Consider the following 18,155-nt stretch of genomic DNA (forward strand, 5'->3'; position numbering starts at 1 on the left):
CTTCCATCACTGGGCTCCGCTGAAAACAGCTACTCCATGCAAACCAGGAAGTCACCTCTCCAGACAATGGAATGACTCTTCTTATCTCTGTGGCTGTGATCTTCTAGGTGACAGACTCTGTTAGGCAGTTGAATGTGCATATGTTTTCCTTCTGTTACTCTCCCTCCTGCCCACCCCTCCACGCAGTCCCGGGTGCTGGCAGCCCATGCTACACCACTGGGTCCCCTTCCAGAACCTGTGATCCTGTACCTGTGATGGTAGAAGGTATAAGAGGAAACCTGTCAAGGTAGTGGCTTTGGTCGGCAACTAAGTATCATGATTTAGCCTATGCAAAGAATTTGCTCTGTGCTATAGAAGCAAAAGGGTGTAAATAAAACCATACATCCCAAATACTTCTCTCTGCAATGACCTTCGTGACCAGGATATTGAGTCCTAAGCCCAGAACCCCTGGAGTCTCTCACATCTCAGAGATTGGGGTGGCATGTAACAGTATCATCAGCTGAAAGTCTAGGGGACACATGGAGACCCTAAGGAGTATCAGCTACCCACACAAATGCAAAAGAGGGGTGGGCGTAACTGTGGAAATAGAATTTGCTGGAAATAAACTTTGTGAATATTTCCCCTCTTCTCTAGACTAAACGTGTCCAACTCCCTCAATCATTCCTCATAAGGCTTGGTTTCCTGACTGTTATTTTATTTCTTGCCCTCCTATGCTTTTCAATATCCTTAAACTGTGGTGCCCAAAACTGGGCACAGCACTCCAGTTTGGGTCTGTCCATGATAGGAATAAAATGGTACTATTACTTCCTTGATCTGGGCATTATACTCAAAGGTAGCAATTTTATTCTGTTATTAACAATCACAGCACAGTTTTGTAGATAACCATTTTTAGAATTAAAACAACATTTGATTAGAAGATCACGGTGCTGACATTAGAGTGGCATAAACAAGCACTCCTGTAAAATGCCCATATGAAGAATGAAGTGCCAAGGCATGTACTGGCAGGATTATGCCATAATGTTTTTGACACCAACAGACTCCTGCAGTCTTGTTTGGCAGAACTTTGGTGCTGAGACAGCAGTGACATGAGATAATTGGCAGATCAAATATTTGCAGTGAGCATATTGCTTATGTTTTATTTTGTTATGTCATAAACAGCCAATCCAAATGCCCAGAAGTTGAGATCATTTCCCCTCCATGGACAGGTTATTTGACTCCTGCATGCTGTTTGGCAAAACTCAAGGTCTAAAACGGGAAATGCACAATAGGTAACAATGACATCATTTTTGGACTGTCCTGGTCCTGTTAGTGACAGCATGCGAGCTTTCCGTCTGTTGAAGTGTTTGTCAAGCAAGATGATTCTTGTGAAATTTGATATCCTACCATCTTTCTCCCCACCCCCCTTTCTTCTTAAAAAGTAAATTATGATTGTTTCCTGTTCTGGAAATGAGATTGACTGCGAGTAATTCTTGAGCTGTCAGGGAGCACTGTAGGATAGGCATCTTTGCCAGGAAGACATGACTGGCAGATGAAAAGGGATGATTATGGAATTGTTTAAAAGGGGTCAGCTGGAAGAGAACCAGGGCAAGGATAACTAAAACAAAAGAAAAACAGTAAGCTAGCAGCATGCTACTGTGGGTGGCAGGCAAATTAAAATGATGGGGAAAGAGCAGAATCATTTGAGGCAGTGGGGTGTTGCAAGGTCCACAAGGAAGAGGTGCAAAGGAACTGAAAGCCTGTAGAAGAATAAGGGGTTGCGCATTGGCTAAACCAACAAATCAAGGAGCAGATTAATACACGGCACTACTCCTTCATCCCACAACCCATTGGCCCGTGTGCACAAACTCTACACACTTATAACACAGGCCTTTGAGTTATACTATTGCACCAAGTTACCAGCCGCCGGATCATTATTGTGAAACGTAAATTTGTCATTTTGATGTTTTAGGTTTTTATAAGTTATAATAATGGCATTTTGTATTTTATAATTTTATTATGGATTGTTCACTGCCCTAGGGTTTTTTGATGAAGGGTGGTCTATACGTGAAAATAACACTAATATTAATGATATATTGTATGTGCCTAGGCTCCTCAGCATGATTGGGAGACCCTGCTTTTAGCAGGGTTCTCAATTATGTATCTATGGAAAAGGCCCATAGCTTACTGGGAGAGCTTTGACGGTGCATGCCGAAGTTCTGAGGTTCAGCCCCTGGCTGGGATTGGTAGGGCTGGCAGAGGCCACTGCCTGAAATTCTGGAGAGATGCAGTCAGTGTAGACAATACAGAGATACATGGACCAATGACTTGACTTGGTATAATGCATGTTCCTTTGTACGCAAATAACTGATCAAAGTGCAGAAGATGGAGCGATGAGTGTGATCCTTCTCCTCTCTGTGTTAAGAACTCCATAAGAGCCTGATGGAACAGACCAAAGGCCTGTTTAGTGGAACATTTTGTTTTCCAGCTGCTACCAGTCAGATGCCTCTGTAAAAGTCACAAGCAGGAGATAAGGGTGACAGACTTCTCTCACTGCTGTTCCCTATTAGCTGGTGATTCAGAGGCATGCTTACTCTGAACCATCATGATTTGTACCCATTGATAGCTTTATATGCCATGGTTTTTAAAAATTATTTAATTTATTTCATTTCAAAAAGACCTCAAAACTGTTTTCCCTAATTCCATTTTTTAAAGCCATCTAAGATACTCAACCACCACCTTTCCCAATGGTGCCATTTTATTGCTGTCTGGAGGGGCTATAGCAAAACAAAGGCAGGACAAAAAAACACACAAAAAACCCCCAGAACATTTGTGGTATAAAAAGCTACCCAGCAAAGGTTGATAGATAACGGGGCAGCCTTGTAGAAAAATTCCCTCCCTTTATCTGGAGGCAGCAAGTTGTTTATATTGGGGTGGGGGTGCGGTTGAGCAGAGGAGTACACTCTTATGTTAGCAGAGAAATCCTTTCCCTCAGATGGATGGACGGAGGGTGGCTGGGAGGGGGCTGTCATTGGCCCCTTATAAGCTTCTAGAAGGTCTAAACAAGGCGTATTAAAAACAGTGGTACCTCGGGTTAAGTACTTAATTCGTTCCGGAGGTCCATTCTAAACCTGAAACTGTTCTTAACCTGAAGCACCACTTTAGCTAATGGGGCCTCCTGCTGCCACCGCAGCACAATTTCTGTTCTCATCCTGAAGCAAAGTTCTTAACCTGAAGCACTATTTTTGGGTTAGCGGAGTCTGTAACCTGAAGCGTATGTAACCTGAAGCGTATGTAACCCGAGGTATCACTGTATAAGAAAACCTGCTTGGCTGAGCTGAGGAGGGAGTCCACAGTTCCTCCTTTTGAAAGTCATAATTTGAGCTATGCAAATGAAGCTTTGGGGGATATCCATTTCAGTTTCCAGATGTTCTCAGTGATGGTGCCACAGGCTAGCTAAAGGCAACTTAGCACTGGTCGCTGGTAAGCTAGTAGACAAATTAGCAGTGTTCTGACCATATGAGTTTTGGTGCAGGCTTAGCAACAGCCAGTCAGCTGCTTGCTTAGTGTAAGCAATTGATCCTAGTTGAGAACACAAGCGGCAAAGCCTGCTCTCGCTTTCATGCAAAGGGATCTCTTCCTTCCTTCCTCTTCAAAGGTGGCAGAAGATAAGCTGTGCATGCACTTGTCTTTGTGCTGATCTACAGAGGGCAGATCTGTGCCAAGTGCACGTAGAGCCCTGCATCTCCATGCCACATAACAAACTCTGGCAATATAGCAGCCACTGTGCACTCACACACACACACTCCTAGAGGCATTTCCCATGGCAGTTGCCCCTTCCAGCTTGGGGTAAACAGATTGTACAACACTACAGTTACAGGTTCCATTTGTCACGCATGTCCCAGCCTATTCTCTCGTCCAAGAGCAGTGAGCAGCCACAACAGAAACAAGAAAGCAGGGGAACCATCTCCTGTGGCCATCAGTCTTGGACAGAGAGCATGTCATCACTGGAACGTGTATTTGTTCGTGTGTGTGTGCGCGCGCGGTTGCGCGTGTGTAAAACCTCCCTAAGAAAATGACTTTATCCACTGATTCAGGAGCTCCTGAGAGCACTTACCTCCTGCAGTATGCAATTAATGTAGAGAAATGTATTGTGTGTTTTTTAATTACACCGTGTGCATGTGCTCCTTTTTAGATGGTGCCGCTAATCAACCAGGCATGTGACATCCTGCTGAGTAACTTAAAGGTCTATGCAGATTCTGGCACAGCTTTTGACATCCAAAGGTACTTTAATAAATTAGAAGCGAGGGAAGTTTTTACAGGTACTTGATTTGCCAAGCTATTCTAAGTATGCAATTATTTTACAAATGGAGTTTTTAATTTTTCTGTCTTGATGTGGACATTGTCACTTTCAAATGATTATATCTGCCCCCCCCCCCCCCGTTTTACTACAGCACAATATTTTAACAGTAGCAATTACAAGCAAAAGTAATTGTAGTGGAGTATCTAATCTGTAGCTGCCTGTAACATCCGTGGGGAGCAGGGGGAGAATGTTCTTAGTGGCTGCATCCAGCCATTGTGATAAACCATAGTTTATCCTGATAGGAGTGAGCCTAGGCAAGACTTGGGCTCACACATTCCCCTCCCTCTTTCCTCTCCTTTTCATGCCACAGTTACAGGGAAATTAGAATTCCGCTTCTATTTTTTTAAATTAATAACAGTTTAGCACCACATCTGAACCCTAAACTGTGGTCCATCTTTAACTATGGTTTCTTGAAGCAATCCGTCTTCATAACTCAGACCCGTTTGACAAAGATCCTTTCCAGTGTTAATTGAAAGCTTCCTTTTGCAGATTCTGCCTCTTTTATTGCTGCTTGTTGATTGTGGTTGGGAAAAAGATTGTGGTTGAGAAAATATTTTATGATATTCATTCAGTTTCCAGATGCAGGTCCTGATAAGCTAGTATATAACAGAGCAGTCCTAAGAGTGGCTGGGGAGCCATGGAATAGGTGATCCTCTGTCACATCTGAGCCCTGCCAGTTCCTGCTGGCCAGGGCAGAAAGTGGGGCATTTTTCTTTTTGCTGTGCTAGCTCCAGGCTGCAGCAGCAGAGAAACCCCAATCAGGCCCCTCTTCAGGAAAGGTCCAGTCTAAGATGCAGCACCACCAGTAACACTGCCAGCATAGCTTCTGGCTTGCTCTCACTTTTGGTGGATTCAGCAAGGGTCTCCATAGCCGCAGAGCCCAGCAGAGAAACACTTCTGCTGATACCCCCGCCAGCTCTACTACTCAGGTAGTTAGGATTGTGTTCTTACCTAGCATAAATCTGACTTCCATTTTCCTATGTCAGCACTGACATGATGCTACATGGTGGGAGTGAAGAGTGAAAACGCAACCAAGTGAATGTGTGTTATGCATGTATTTATATATTTTTATTTCTCTGTACTCAGTACTGTATGCCTGGCGACTGGCAGCTTAATTGTAGACTGATTACATCATAATGTGTGCCATTTTAGGTTCTGTGTAAGATCTGCCACTGACGATTTTTACATTGGCCCATTCACAAATGCAATTATCACTTGATGTTGCAGTCATCATCAGATAAACACCTATGTGTGAACCAGCCCCAGAACTTTTGCAAAACTCAGATTCAGAAAATGGGGAGTTTGTTGTGTTTAGAGTTATTAGCAAGTATACATTCAATTTTGTAGTTCAAAAGTACAACTTCTTTACCATTTGTAAAAATGAAAGGTATAAATATTATTCACAATCAACTTCAGAAGATAATGTGCTTAGTTTTTCATTTTATAAATATCTCCTGACATATCATCCTGAAATGAATCTTTAAAAGGTTTGGCACATATAAAAACTCAAATTGTCTTAAATAGGCTCAGAAAAATAAACCCTAGGAGACAGTTTTGCAACAAAGGCAGAAACAGAAATGTGGGATGACAAACACTGCAGTTTAACAGCAACCTTCTTAAATCTTTTACAGGAATTACAGTAGCTTTACCATGGATGTTGTTGCTAGTGTGGCTTTTGGTACCCATGTGGACTCCCAGAAGAATCCTGAGGATGCTTTTGTTAAGAACACCAGAAGATTCTTTGAACTTTCATTATTTAAACCCATCTTAATCCTAGCCAGTAAGTATAACATCACAGTGCTCTGTACACGTTCCAACTGTTCCTATTTTTTTCTTTAAACAATTGTTACAAACCAAAAGTTGTCCATGACAGTGGTTTAGAATGCAACAGGGAAGAAGAAAGATTATGCAAGGGCCTCAAACATGTGTAAAAGAAGAATGTATTAATACAGTTAAATTAAGCGTCACACACCTTTTTTGGACTAGTGGGCACTATGCAAATATTGAGAGAGCATGAGACCAGTGTATAACATGAAATTCGATAATACAGTCATGGTGACATTTCCCCCATAAATTTCCAACTAGAAAATGCTTAACCTGCCCCCCATTGCCAACCCTAAACCAAAGATTAGGTTGTGAACCCACTTACTAGGGAGTAAACCCCTTTAAATACAAAGAGGCTTCTGAATAGATGTGTGTACTGTAACTACACAGTGAATTCTTAATTAGTGCCTGGGTTTAGGTCATGCAGAGCTAGAGATATGCCCATTGAATTCAATAGGGCCCATTCCTAGGTTAGTGGGTACAGGATTTCAGCCTAAGTAGATTAAAAAATGAGCTTGTTTATTTGTGTGTGGCATTTGTGTGTCACCTCATATTAAATTTTCTGGGCAGTTTACAGTAAGTAAGTAAAAATAATTTAAATACAGAATAATCACAAATACGTCAGATTAAAAATTACTAAAGTACCACAAGAAAACAAAAACTCACTGCACCACCAAACTGAACACAGATTGAAAAATGGAGGCCAAAATGACATAGTTATTTAAGAGGCCTTGTGTGAACAAAAAGGTATTCACTAGGCACCAGAAACACAAGAAGGATCGCCCCAGGCAATCATGCTTGGGAAGCCTGCTCCACAACTGAGGTGCTGGGATTTAAAAGGTCCTTTCTCTGGTGGTTATCCAGGGTGGCAATCATTCAGTACTGGGGGCACCTGTAGCAGGGCTTCAGAAGAGGATCTTGACGTTCAGGTAGGCATTGACTGGAAAAATGGTTAAAACAGATAATGTATTCATGTTATCATGTATTTGCTACTCCTTAAGACATTTATGGTGGTGATCCCCCCCCCCTAAATTGTAAAGAGCAGTGGAGTTCAAGAAGATTAGTTTCAATTATTTTTGTTTTTGACGTAACTAACTATAACAGTGATAACAATAGGCAAGGGCTACAATCCTATGCACTCTTACCACCAGCAGTGTAGCGTGGCCAGGTTTGGGTTGTTTTAAAAACTTAGGTGCTCCCTGTCAGTAACACTTGAGAGGGCTGAAATTCTCTTTATGTGGTAGCATTTACTAAAATGTGAAAGCAAAACCTGTGACTGCTTATCCCTTAACAATATCAAAGTAATGATGAGGCATGTTGGAAACAAAAGAAGAATTTTATTTATATGCAATCTGTGAGGGTTAAAACTTAATGGATACTTGGATGAGGCAGAATACTTTGTTTCAGTCACAATCACTTTACAGAATTAAATCAATAACTTTACTTAAGACTTCCACTTTAAACCTGTTTCTGATTAAACTGATTCCTCCTAAAATGGGCATTAGTGTTTTTATAGTTGTTTTGATTTTGTGTGGAGTGCCCTACCTGGGTGGATGGAGCAGCCAAGTAATTTCGTTGTCCCCGAGAGGGGGCAATGACAATAAAGATATTATTATTATTATTATTTGTTCTACTAAACCAGTAAAACGCTTACAGCCCCTTGTAGGATCTTTTCTTTTCCCTCAAGGAAATAAACTGACTAGCCCTGCCTAGCAAACCCCTAACCACCCAGGTAATCCCTTGGTAAACCATTTCTAAATCTAATCCTGACTCTTACCAAGCACTACCTGACAGGTTAACTACAGGGTCTAATTTTTAACTCCACCCAGCCCTGCTTGGCTTCTGGATATCCAGAAAGATGAACCCAAGGTCCGTCCAATCACACAGTCATAGAATTCTGCTGCACTCCACCTTTCTGTGTAGATGGAGTTTCTCTCTCTCCATTTGACACACCTATCTAGCATGTTAGTCTGTTTAATTGTTTATAACAATAGCCACTCAGTGTGTAGAATTGGAATTTATTGTTCTCCAGTTTAAGGCAGTTACCGGTTTACTATAGGAATCAATTGATCAAGTCTCAGATTTGTGCCATGCACACAACTCAAGCTTTATGAATATTATGCAGCAAGGTAGTTCCTATGAAGGGAAAAATACTTCGGGGCAAATTCCTCATTTGAAAAAAAACACACCAGAAACATTTAGTGACCTTCTATTTAATGGTTCACTTAGTTAAAGGGTACATTTACACAAAACTTTCCTGCAGCCCCGAGACAAACCTTGTGATTGTCTCAAGAGTCTGTAAATACAGTTTGCTGCAGTTAGTCTCTTTGGAGAAGTATATATAAGCTTTAATAGGGCATTAAATGAGGCACCCTGCTTTCCAGAATGAAAAGAGATGATGGAAATTGAATTAATGTAACCTTCCAGTCACATTCTCAGAGCTGTCTTACCTTGCAGGTTGGTTTGTAAAGTGTATGTGTGTTTTTAAAAGCCTCATAATGAATTAAGTGTGCTGTGGCATACATTGCAATGTTGCAGAACCCTGAACACACATTGAACCCTATTTCTCTGTAGAACAGCCTTCCCCAACCTAATGCCCTCCAAATGATTTTGGACTTCAACTCCCATTGCCTAGCTCTAATATTGTAAATTAGAGAAATGTATGAGATGCGTCCTACAGCCATGTGTTCATCTCAGTAATCGGAGTAATCTGAGAAAGTATATGCGACCCTCTAGTCAACAATGACAACATAAGAAAGCAGTAGTATTTTTTATTTTAAAAACTCTGAAAGGAAAGGAAATTCATATACTTAGGGGTTGTGGATATTTGCATTAATAGCTAATTATGGTTTTTTGTTTTTTTTTTGAAACTCTCTTAAAGTTGCATTTCCGTTCGTAATGGTCCCCCTGCTTCAGATTTTGCCAAATAAGAAACGAGATGAGGTGAATGGATTTTTTATCAATGCCATTAAGAATATGATTGCTTTGAGAGACCAGCAAGACCCAAATGAGGTAAGACTTCTTTATGGTAGGAAAAGCCATTCATGACCCAACCAAATTGTGTGCATTTAGTCCACTGCTTCCTGCAGTGATTTTTTTTTAAATAATATTTTATTAGGTTTTATCAATAGAAAAGTTTACAAAAATACAAAAACGAAAAAGATACAAAATCACAAAATACAAAAATACAGACATTGAACACAAAGAAAGAAAAAGAAAAAACACATATAAAAGAAAACAAAAATTCCCTCTTTCTTAATTTCTCATCTGCTTCCTACAGTGATTAATTTGTTGCCTCTAGGATAGACATGGGATGCTGGTGGCGCTGTGGTCTAAACCACAGAGCCTAGGGCTTGCCGATCGGAAGGTCGGCGGTTCGAATTTGCGTGACGGGGTGAGCTCCCGTTGCTTGGTCCCTGCTCCTGCCAACCAAGCAGTTTGAAATCACGTCAAAGTACAAGTAGATAAATAGGTACAGCTCCGGTGGGAAGGTAAACGGTGTTTCCGTGCACTGCTCTGGTTTGCCAGAAGCGGCTTAGTCATGCTGGCCACATGACCTGGAAAAACTGTCTGCAGACAAACGTCGGCTCCCTTGGCCAGTAAAGCGAGATGGGCGCTGCAACCCCAGAGTCGTCCGTGACTGGATTTACTTTTTTTTTAAGGATAGACATGTTCAACGGGTCAACTGTGATTTTCTTTAAAAAAGCTCACCAACTCTGGGCACTCTCCCCTAAAAACAGCTCACCAACTCTGGGCAATCCTCCCCCAAAAAAGCTCAACCATCCATTGACAATGGGTAGATCACTGCCAGTTGTTTTTTTTATACTGGGAGTAGATTGCAGTCTCTTGGGATTTGGACATGCCTGCTCTAGAAAGCCCTTAAGCAAGGCACAATGGCAGTAGCCTTTGCCTAATTTTTCACTCCCAGCATCCAGCATACTTCAGAATTATAGTGCCTCTGCTAACTGTAGAGATGATACCAAACGCAGCAAAGGCCTCAGTCCAAATTGCAAACTCTGTCTGCTTTAATGTGTTCAACAATTTGGCTGATTATTTTGCTCTTGGCTTCTACATGTTTTTGCACTTCTTGATGTACATTGCAACTGGAGCTGTGAAAAGGGTACAGAAAGTTCACTTTTCTGGTGACTTATATGTTCTTATTAAAACTAGTATTGAAAATTGCACTTAGAACTTGCAAAAATTTCCAACCCAGTAATTTTATCCATTTAAAAGCATGACATTTCTTCCAGTCTGGGTTTTTAAAAAACCATTTGTAATATTATTATTTTTTGCTCTCTTTCTCTTTCTTTCTTTTGGCTCTTTTCTCTATGTGCTCCCTTATTATAGATATCTCTTTCCCTTTTGTCACTTTCATCCTTCATCATACCTTTGGTGCTGGAACACCCTCCCTGAACTTCTGCATGGCGTCACATCCTTCAGGCCACAGCTCAAACCTCATTTCTTCCATGAAGCCTTTAGCTTAATCTCCTTCATCTCCATCCCCAGCTGAAATGAACCATAAATACATACAACACCTTTTGTGCATATTAAGGGTTCAGTAGTCTTGCTCTCCTTGCTATGGTGAGAGGGAAGCCAAGCTCTAGAAAGTGAAAAGAGTCTAAGGCCGAAGCTACACACCAAATCAAATCTACATGACTGCACCCTCTCCTCAACTTGGAAATGGAGACATGAGACAGTGCTGTGGGCTTGCCTCTGTGCCTAAGGGGCACTCGGGGGTTGGCAGTGCCCATTAGGTTTGCACCTCCAGCTCTGAGCTTGTTTTCTGCTACTCCCCACTCCCACCCCACCCCTGGTCCAAACTTAGAGCTGGAAAGAGAAACAGATTTTCCAGTAACCTCATGCTGTGTTTTGAGACTTAGCACAAGCTCAAAGCTCAAGGCCCTTCCTCCTGGAGGAGGAGGCCCTTGTGACAACAAATATTTGGTTGGCCAGTTCTAGGTTTCATGTTTCCATTGTGAGATAATTTCCCACTACTTTCCTTCTGGAAAGCCCACTGTTTACCGCTGAATTGCAACAAACATTACAGCCATACCTCGGGTTACAGACGCTTCAGGTTGCGTTTTTTCAGGTTACGGACCCGCCAAAACCCGGAAGTACCGGAACGGGTTACTTCTGGGTTTCGGGGCTCGCGCATGCGCAGAAGACTGAATCGCGCTTTGCACATGCGCAGAAGTGTCGAATCGCAACCTGTGCATCCACAGACGCGCCGCTGCGGGTTGTGAACACTGTGGGTTGCAAACATGCATCCCACACAGATCACGTTTGCAACCCGAGCATCCACTGTAGTTGGCTTTTCTGAGGATTGATGTTTCTTCCGATTCAGTGGTAAACAGCGGGTTTTCCTGGATAAAACTGTGGGGCAAATGAATAACTGCTCAGACCTGTGCCTTCTAGCAGAAAACCTTTAGGACCCGTGCTTTCTTGGCAAAAGTGTGAATAAGGTCTTAGCCTCTGATTATAATAGCACTTGTTAAAATATCCTTGTAGACCACATTGTATTTCCTGTTTTGTAAGTTAGCAAATAAAAGAAAACAGGAGCCCTTCAAATCTGCTAACTAAATTTGTATGTAAGTGCTCCGATTACCCATCAGATTCCAATGCAGGCTTCATAGAAACAAGCTTAATTGATTCACTTCAGTTCTTACTGGTGCCCTTTCATGATCTGATGCAAGTTTCCAAATTCCAGACCTGCAGAAATAAAGAATATTAATTAATGAATATCTTACAAACTGAGCACATACTAAATATAATCTTGTGCAAATATTGTAAATATTGTGAAAGCATGGAAAGAACTAAATTTGGATCAGTGGTGAAGTTGCTGCAGGTAAAAAAAGTCAAATAGTTTAAGTGGGGAAAATGATGTTTATTTTAAATATTTATATTAAATAAAGGCCTTCCTTGTATGCTAGAAAATAATTGTACAGTGGGAAGGTAAAAATAATTATGGGAAGTTTTAGAAATATTTAATTAATTAACAAAATCTATGTACTGCTTAATTTTAGTAAGCCTCTAGTTTACAAGAAATATCAAAATTGTCAATTTTTTAAAAAATAATTAAAATTAACAGTAGAAAAGAGATTAAAACATGTTAACATCTATGTATCTGGCTAGGCTTGCCTAAACAAAAATGTTTGAGGCAGGAACCAAAAGGAATACAGCAAAGGTGCCTGCCTGATGTCAGTAGACAGTGAGATCCAAAATGTAGGTGCCATCACACTAAAATATTGATTTATTTCAACTGTTGATAGTTTGTAATTTAGATTGAGCCCCGTGATGTCATTTCCTCTTATCCCATTCCATTTGCTCTCAATTGCATATGGTCTTTCTGCCACCATTTAAATGTAGGTAACTTTCTGACACCGGCAAAACTATAGATATCTTCTCCTACTGGGATGTTTTAGGTCCATGCTTCAGAAATGCCCTATGTACCTCATCAGAATTGTACAAGGAGACTGGCAACATGGAGAGCCTCCTTTTTGTGTTTCAAAGCTCTTTGCACTAATGCAGATGGCTTTTGAGCTGATAAGTAGGGTTCAAGATAAATGCTTTGTATTTCTGTTGTTTTTGTTTACCTCAGTACACGGTTGAGTTTCACCTTGAACAAAGCAAAATTCTACATGCATTCTTACTGATTGTTTAGATGAGTGGGTGGCTGTTTTAATACTAGTCTTCCACTTTGTGTTCAGATGTGTTGCACCCTGATTTATTTCTTTGTAAGAATCCTTATCTACCCATTGCCATAAGATTGTCCAGTGATTTTTAAAAAAGAAAATAATTCAAGCAGAAATGATATTCCACAACAACAATAATAGTACAAAGCACCTTGGGCTTCATTTTAAAGGTGGGTGTTTTTTGTGTGTGGTTTTTTTACACGTTTGGTTAATCCTGAAGGCAGATAAATAAAAAGGATTGTCAGATGTGGGTTGTAATAAATTTTAAATGAGTTTCATAAAAGCTACAACTAAACGTAAACCTGCCCAAACAGGGAATTTCTAAAACACACAATTCCTCCTCAGTTTTTTCCGCTGCTTCCTATCATGAAAACTGTCATGTGGATTAATAATTCATTGTTCTTGAATCAGCCCTCGAGGAAAATTGACCGCAATGTCATTTCCATCTGAGTGGGGTTTTTTTTTTTTTTTTTAAGGGGGCTAAAATGGAGGTATGAATCTTCCTTTGCAGAATCACCAAATCACATAGGCCAGAACTTAGATTAATTGGCTCTTTTGCTGTGACTCTCCATCAGAGGAAGAAGACTTAAGGGGAGCTCAAAAAACTGTTAAGGCCCTCTCCGAATTTCAGCAGCTTATTGTAACATACGCTTTTGCAGGAAGCAAGACCCCTACAAATCACATAATGGAATGTGTCTTACACTTAACTATACTTCGGGCTTGGGACTTGGGGCTTGGCTTTTCTTTGACCCTTGTTTATGCATCTCCTCTCCTGCCCTACTGTGTGGCACATGTTTAGTCTTCCTTTTTACAGCAGGCAGGGAAACGGCATGGATGATGCGACCCGTTCAGGAACGTGAGGCAAAATGGCAGCTGCCTTGCCTCATGCTGTAGTAAACAGTATACAGTGGTGCCCCGCAAGACGAAATTAATTCGTTCCGCAATTTTTGTCGTCTAGCGAATTTTTCGTCTTGCGAAGCACGAAATCCCATAGGAATGCATTGAAAATCAATTAATGCGTTCCTATGGTCAAAAAAAGTCGAAACAAAGCCAAATTTGGTACAACAACAGTTTATTAACTGCTCTTTAAAGTCACACATACTGTAAAGAGCAGTTCAAAAATTGAAGGGAAAATAAATTAACTTTATAAACAAAACATGTCTTTGTTTTTAGACAAAGGAAACAAAGCCGCGAGACGTTTTTGTCTTGCGAAGCAAGCCCATAGGGAAATTTCGTCTTGCGAGGCAAATCGAAAACGGAAAAACCTTTCGTCTAGCGAGTTTTTTGTCTTGCGAGGCATTCGTCTTGCGAGGTACCACTGTATAAGGGAGGAATGGACAAGTTTCAATCTTCATAAGTTCTTCCCCACCGCCCATCCTGTTCTCACATTAATCTGCCATTAAAAAAAAAAGCAACACAAATATATATAGCTCAGTATATGAAATTCTAAACATGTTTTGACTGAAAAGAGGGGTGAGGGCCACCTCTATCTGGCTCCCAGAATTCTCCTCACGCCACACATTGTCAGTGCCCCTGCTTCTCAGCCTGGGCGTTTGGCTTCTCAGGCCTATGCCTCTTTGCTTGTTTGGCTAGAGGATAGAGAGAGGTGTATGAATGGGTGAAACCACTAGCCTACTGCACAAAAGTAAAATTTATATAGTTGCTCTGCCCATCTTTGCCTCTGGACCTGCTCACCAACAGCCAGGAAATATATCCTGTGGGCTGAAAATGGATTCCCACTCCTGTCCTAAATAGGCATTTCAAAACACATTTTGCTATATTTTGAGGCAAAAACTATTGCAAAATTTGGAGAAGTGCAGTCTGAAGGATAATTTCATTCCTGTCTGCACTTTAGAGCCGTGGATCAAGTCCTTTCACATTGGACTTCACAGAAGTCAAATTCCTCAGGCACTCCTCATTTAAAGGCATGTGCTTGGGCTGCAATCCTAAATATTTCAGCTACTTTTAAAATCCAGACAGGGAAGCTGTGTCCCATCCCCACCCCCCGCTATAACTGGATTTAAAAGACTAATAATTTATGTATCCTCTTATTTTTCCTCCCAATGTGCTCCCTTGGAAAGTGTGTCACCTGAATGAAAAATGTGTCAATTAAAAGCCAACCTCCACAAGTCTATTAAAGAGACAGAGTCCAGAGAATGTTCTGTGATTTTAATTAAAATAGAAATGTGAGTAATTGGTTTTGTGCTGCAACCCTTTATTAATATCTTAATGAATACTGCAGTGTTTGTAAGCCTCTTTCGAAAGCCCTGTTGTGCTATGTTTTGTGTCAGTTTCCAGCCCAGGTTTTGGAGATTGTTCAGTCCTCCACAGGTTCAACTTTTCCTTCCATAGCAACATACCCTCCAACATTTATCCAATGAAAACAGGGATGTTCTATTCCATAATAATAATAATAATATCAATAATACTAATAATAATTTCATTATTTATACCATGCCTATCCAATTGGGTTTCCCCAGTCACTCTGGGCAGTTTCCAACACATATAAAATAATAAAAAACATTAAACATTTTTTAAAAAAACTTCCCTATACAGGGATGTCTTCTAAAGGTTGTGCAGTTACTAGTCTCCTTGGTTTAGGGGTTGTGTTTTTGTTTTGTTTATTTATTTGCAGATTTATTTAAGAGTTTTGCAACAAAAAGTTATGAAAACACTAAGCGGTGCACAGTTAAATAAGATAAGACTATAAAATGCAACAGATTACAAGCTGTGTTAACAATGAAACCACTTCAGAGTATCAAAAGTAGATATCAAAAGTCACAGAGAGACAGAGGAGAAGGCCTCACTCTTCTTGTCATTCTTGTGAAAAAGGTTATCTATCTAGGTAACCAAGACCCAGGTCTGAATTCAGACAGAGGTGCAACTTGATCATCAGTTAATCCAAGAATGTCTGTAGCTGCTCTGCCACAAGCCACTAAATCATTTTCCCAATAAAAGGTGTACAGTGGTACCTTGGTTCTCAAACTTAATCCGTTCCGGAAGTCTGTTCCAAAACCAAAGCATTCGAAAACCAAGGTGTGCTTTCCCATTGAAAGTAATGCAAAACGGATTAATCTGTTCCAGACTTTTAAAAACAACCCCTAAAACAGCAATTTAACATGAATTTTATTATCTAGCGAGACCATTGATCCATAAAATGAAAGCAATAGTCAATGTACTCTACTATAAAATAAATAAGACAGAATTGTAGATGATAAAAATTAAAATTAATTTTTTTTATTACCTGCACTGATAGTCACTATTTGGATGGGGGGGCTTTTATCCATTTCTGCAGTCACACAATCAGTCAATTAATCAGTAGCTGAACTGGGTTCCATACAGTCACAAAAACAAGTTAACCGAAAAAGCCTCAAAAACAAAAACGCAAAATAAATAGTAAAAACAAAAGTGCCCAACTTAATCTGTTCTGGAAGTCCGTTTGACTTCCAGAATGTTCAAAAACCAAGGCACAACTTTTGATTGGTGCAGGTGCCCCGGAAACAATAGCCAACAGCTGCATCAGATGTTCAGCTTCTGAAAAACATTTGAAAACAGGAACACTTACTTCTGGGTTTTTGGTGTTTGGGAACCAAGACGTTTGAGTATACCAAGGTGTTTGAGAACCAAGGTACCATTGTAGTAGCAAATTATCAGACACTATCACCGGCCAATTGGTCCAGGGTAGGGTTTTTTATGAGTAGTCGTACCATCTAAAGCAGCGGTGTCCAAACTTTTTTCAAAGAGGGCCAGATTTGATGAAGTGAAGGACTGTGGAGGCCGACTGAAGGACCAACCAAAATGGTTGACCTTTTTTTAGGATTGAAGTTGTTAAGCTTCTTTTAGGATTGAAGTTGTTGAGGGTTTTTTACAGTTTTACCCCAGGAAATAAACTGCCACAGGGGCCAGATTAAACCGGATTAGGCCCCTGAAACGGACTTTGGACATGCCTGATCTAAAGAATCCTTGTTTCTCCATGCATACATTGTTGTTGTTTAGTCGTGTCCAACTCTTCATGACCCCATGGACCAGAGCACGCCAGGCACTCCTGTCTTCCACTGCCTACCGCAGTTTGTTCGAACTCATATTAGTAGCTTAGAGAACACTTTCCAACAATCTCGTCCTCTCTCGTCGCCTTCTCCTTGTGCCCTCAATCAGGATCTGTCCATCCAGTGAGCACTCAGGGCTGATTTCCTTAAGAATGGATAGGTTTGGTCTTCTTGCATTCCATGGGACTCTCAAGAGTCTCCTCCAGCACCAGAATTCAAAAGCATCAATTCTTCCGTATTTTAAAGGTTTTTGGTGCATGCCTATGCACCTTCGTCTAATGTCCCCCACCCCAGTGTATCCCCCCACCACAATGCAGCTGATGAGATAATAGGTGTCACAAGATTCCTTTGATTTAACAAATGAACCTGCTCAGTTTTCTGCATCAAAATACTGCAAATAATATAAAAAGGTAAAGGGACCCCTGGCCATGAGGTCTAGTCGCGGACGACTCTGTGGTTGCGGCGTACAGCTTCCGGGTCATGGGCCAGCATGACTAAGCCGCTTCTGGCAAACCAGAGCAGCGCATGGAAATGCAGTTTACCTTCCCACTGGAGCGGTACCTATTTATCTACTTGCACTTTGATGTGCTTTCGAACTGCTAGGTTGGCAGGAGCAGGGACCAAGCAATGGGAGCTCACCCCGTCGCGGGGATTCGAACCGCTGACCTTCTGATCGGTAAGCCCTAGGCCCTGTGGTTTAACCCACTGTGCCACCCACGTCCCATTGCATATAATATAGTAATTTGTTTGTTTGTTTGTTTATTAAATAAGTAAGCTATCATTGGAGCCTCATCCTGTTTTCAGTATATACTGTATATAACCCCACCACCACCAAACATCAGCCAGCTGTAGATGTTAGCAAACAAAGCAACTTGAACGCCAAGCCAAATCCCCAAACAAGCATTTCAGAAAGAGCCTGAGCTAACACAAGATACTGAAACATGGCCTGGAGTTTAATAAACTTGAAGTCTAGGGAGTAAATTCCAGAGCTGAGAAAATGCTGCCCTCAACCTCAGTTATGTGCAATTCTAGAGTCTGTCAGTTCAAGCACAGTAGAAGCTTTCAGTGTCTGTACTTGAAAGAGGCAGAGAGGAAGATTAAATGCTTGAAAGACAGAATTAGGGTGCATGCAGATGTACATGAGAACAAGAGTGTGTGTAGATATTTTGGTTATGAAGTGAGCACTGTTTTCTCTGCCTTCTGTGAAAACATATGTGCAGTCTTTGGATCAGATCCTGATTTCCTATTCTGGTT

The 18,155-nt window shown here is 41.0% G+C and overlaps 1 protein-coding gene across 4 annotated transcripts in view; it reads left to right on the forward strand.

Moving 5' to 3' along the window:
- The window catches only part of TBXAS1 (thromboxane A synthase 1), a 219,743-nt gene that overhangs the window by 132,707 nt on the left and 68,881 nt on the right, over positions 1–18,155 (forward strand). For all 4 annotated transcript variants that reach the window (XM_081212257.1, XM_081212254.1, XM_081212255.1 and 1 more), the window contains exons 7-9: positions 4,172–4,260; positions 5,971–6,119; positions 9,045–9,175. In XM_081212257.1, coding sequence (XP_081068383.1) covers positions 4,172–4,260; positions 5,971–6,119; positions 9,045–9,175 — 369 coding nt within the window. The remainder of the gene's footprint in view (positions 1–4,171; positions 4,261–5,970; positions 6,120–9,044; positions 9,176–18,155) is intronic.

The sequence above is a fragment of the Podarcis bocagei genome (genome assembly GCF_964188305.1).
Source record: "Podarcis bocagei genome assembly, chromosome: 10".
Classification (NCBI taxonomy): Eukaryota; Metazoa; Chordata; class Lepidosauria; order Squamata; family Lacertidae; genus Podarcis; species Podarcis bocagei.